The sequence below is a fragment of the Sitodiplosis mosellana genome, unplaced genomic scaffold, assembly GCF_009176505.1.
Source record: "Sitodiplosis mosellana isolate CC-2019 unplaced genomic scaffold, AAFC_SMos_1.0 Smas_scaffold_3999, whole genome shotgun sequence".
In the NCBI taxonomy this organism is placed as follows: domain Eukaryota; kingdom Metazoa; phylum Arthropoda; class Insecta; order Diptera; family Cecidomyiidae; genus Sitodiplosis; species Sitodiplosis mosellana.
In genome coordinates, this window is record NW_022599241.1 from 1 (window position 1) to 3,166 (window position 3,166).

General features: G+C 36.5%; 1 protein-coding gene across 1 annotated transcript; it reads right to left on the reverse strand.

Annotated features, from left to right (window-relative positions):
• Positions 1-117: 117 nt before the first annotated feature.
• On the reverse strand, positions 118-1,010 carry LOC129572024 (uncharacterized; the record flags this gene model as incomplete). Its single annotated transcript, XM_055451928.1, has 3 exons — positions 954-1,010; positions 318-651; positions 118-241 (listed from the first exon to the last, which is right to left on the reverse strand). Coding segments are annotated over exons 1-3 (467 nt in total), but the record flags the coding sequence as incomplete, so codon positions are not given.
• Positions 1,011-3,166: the final 2,156 nt, after the last annotated feature.

Sequence of the window (3,166 nt, forward strand, 5' to 3'; positions counted from 1 at the left end):
CATAAAATAATTCAGATTGACCCGGACGGACGCTACTTTCTTCTTTTTCGCATTTCAGCTGCAACACGCTTCTTCTTTTTTGGTGGTTCTTCAGAAGATTCGCTGTGTGAGCTGTACTCGCTGCTCGAGCTATACTCGTGCTTTGAGTTGTACACTCTCTTTCTACCTTTGCTGGTACTGGCTTCACCTTCGATAAAAGGACGCAAACGCAAGGCTCGTTTCGATCTTGTCACACTGTAAGCTGGAAACAAAACGCATAAGATGAGGTTTTCTAACGTGTCGTATTTTTCTCATATTTTCAATCGTTTTTTACACACCGATAGTGGGTAGAACATCCTTTCCGGACATTGATTCCAAAAAGACAGCTACAGAAATTTCCTTATTTGTCAAAAGTCCGGTGAAATGATTGATTTTATCGTTTCTATGCTTATCGGCTCTTCTTCTACGTTCCAATTGTTGGTTTGAGATGAATCCTGAAGTCAATTGATGCAAATCGCTTGATTTGATGGATTCAAGTAACTTCAAAGATTCCACAAATTTGAATATGGTAGTTTGCCCTGGGAAAGTCCTTTGGATGATCGAGTTGAGTGCTTCCAAGGAGGATGTAGTGCGCATATTTAAGTCGATAACTGATATTGTGTTTCTTGCATCCTGTGATAAAATTAAAACTTTTTTACTTAATCTGAAGCAGACGAAATACTTTTTTAAACCTCTTGTCCGTGGTAATTTGAACCACGCATCATCATTAGCAACCGGCGGACGGACCGCCCAGAATACAAAATAATGCCGTCCAGAATTTACATAAGCCACCATTTTCAATAAAACGGATAGTTCGAAAGTCGGAACAGTTAATTTTCTAAAAGACACTAATAAAACTGTAAATCTCATTGAATCTTATTCCTATTCCCGGGCGGACCAGTTCCTAAAAATTACCATTTATCTCGGACAAATACCTGTTTCATCCAATAGCTTTCAAAGTATCTGAATACAGCACTAAAACGTTGGAACAATCTTTTTTCACGTGCAAATTTTTTGATGCAAGCAAAGCCCTCTTTTATCAGTTCAGGGGGAAGAAGAGGTAGGCTCATGATCGCTTTTTCGATTAATTTGGCGTTCCGACATTTCATCAAGAGCTTGGTAAGGTTGTGTTTGCGGCATCTTTTTCGAATAGCGCGACAAAAGTGAAACCAACATCCGCGTAAATTGGCCCTGGGCCAATACGCTCGAATAGCTGCTCGCATGCCAGATTCATAATCTGTCATGATTTCCTTTGGCTGAAGTTCAAACAGCTCTTTTTCGATGAAGGCAAACAGTGCGTTATAGCATTTGGCTGTCTTTCGTGTCATGAGACAATATACCACTGGAAAAATCTGAAGATTTCAAACCGAAAAATAGGTTATATTGCAATAAATGAATGATGGATGAACGAGCATACGGACGGACGGACGATAAACACGAAAATATTTTCATTACGAACTCTAAATATTCAGAGCAAGTATTATTCCTTATTCTTTGCAATTTCAGCATTTTCTCTGAATAAGATTACCGTTTTCAATTTTCAAAGCGATTATTGAATAATAAATATATTCTCCATAATTAATTATATAAGACCCCAACGGACGGACAACATGGTCGATTTTACTTACGTCATTTTCATGTTCAATGGATATTATCAATAATTGATAAAATTCACTCGGAAGTGAATCAAAGGTGCCGTCCATTAAGTAGTGCCGATTTTTCGGTTCAATTTTTTCGTTGATGAAATCTATGACATATTTTGATGCGAAAACCGTGAACGCATAGTCGACTTCGACTATCGTTCCAACGTAGAAATTTCCGTCTCCTTCCAAATTCACGCCGTATTTTTCCATTACGGCTGGTTCCATGAATTTTAATCTGATTTCATCAACGGAGCGGGTGCTTTTTGGGTGTTCTGGATTTTTATGACGTTGTAGTGTGCGTTTCATTCGTTTGTAATTTAACTGAGTATTTCGGAAACCCTCCCTAATTATTAAATATATTTCAAATGATGTATCATATGACAGCTGATCAAATTCGCAATAACGGACGGACGGACAATACTCACTTCACGACTGCACGTTGGAAAATGTTTCTTGCTGGAATTTTATGCGAGTCCTCTGCAAAATTGTTTTTCAGCGTTCTGCAATTTCCTTTCATGTTGTTTGTCATTTCCATATCTCGCATAATTGCCTCGTGGTTATTGTGTTCAGTGTGTGTCGTATTCAAACTTTTGCAAGTTCCATCTGGATTCAATCGGACGGTAGCATTACAATCGCAACGATCCTCATGTCTCGCTGGTCTACCTTTTCTCGGTTTCGACAGTATCGTTTGATAGCAAACAAAAATTTTCGCTCCATTTCTTCTTCTTTTAAATCGATATAAACATTTTTCGGCAAGAACATACAGTAGCTCGGACCCCTCACGAAATCCTTTGACCATTCGAAATTCCATAATCTATAACAACGGGCGGACTATAATATTTTATATTTTCATTTCTTTTCAAATGGAACAAGAATAGTTTTAAAACTGATATAGCTGATAATTTTTTCATCTTTTTCATTCAATTGATGATACTTAGTTCTGCTATATTCTTTTTTTAATGCCTCATGGTTATAAAATCATGAAATATTGTATTATTGTGTAAAAGAAATTGGAACACATGAAAGTTTCCGAAAGGACGGACACCTGAATTCGTGCATTTGTTTTGTCCATACGTGTACGTTGATACCTTTAAATAATAATTATATAGTTACTAAATTGCCAAATATTTTTATGGCAAAGAAGTGAAGGTAACTATAATCATATGTTATAAAGTGTGGTTTAATTATGTTTGTGTTAGAATAAGCATGCTAGATCGCCCGGATTTATCCGGGTTTGTATTAAATGAATTCTAACTATTTTTGGTCTCGAAACTTTATTGTTGTGGAGTTCATATGGAGAGAGGAAGTTACAAGGAAGTTTTCTGCCCGATCATATTTTCCAAAAAAGGTCCTGGAGCCAGGATATGGATTCATGAAAAGGAAAATGGTCATTTTCAGTATATTTTATTTTACGAAAATATTGAATATTTTCCGAGTTTTCCAAGATTTTCCAACCATTTTCATTTTATGGATGTATGATCATTAACTAAAAACGAATTCGTGAA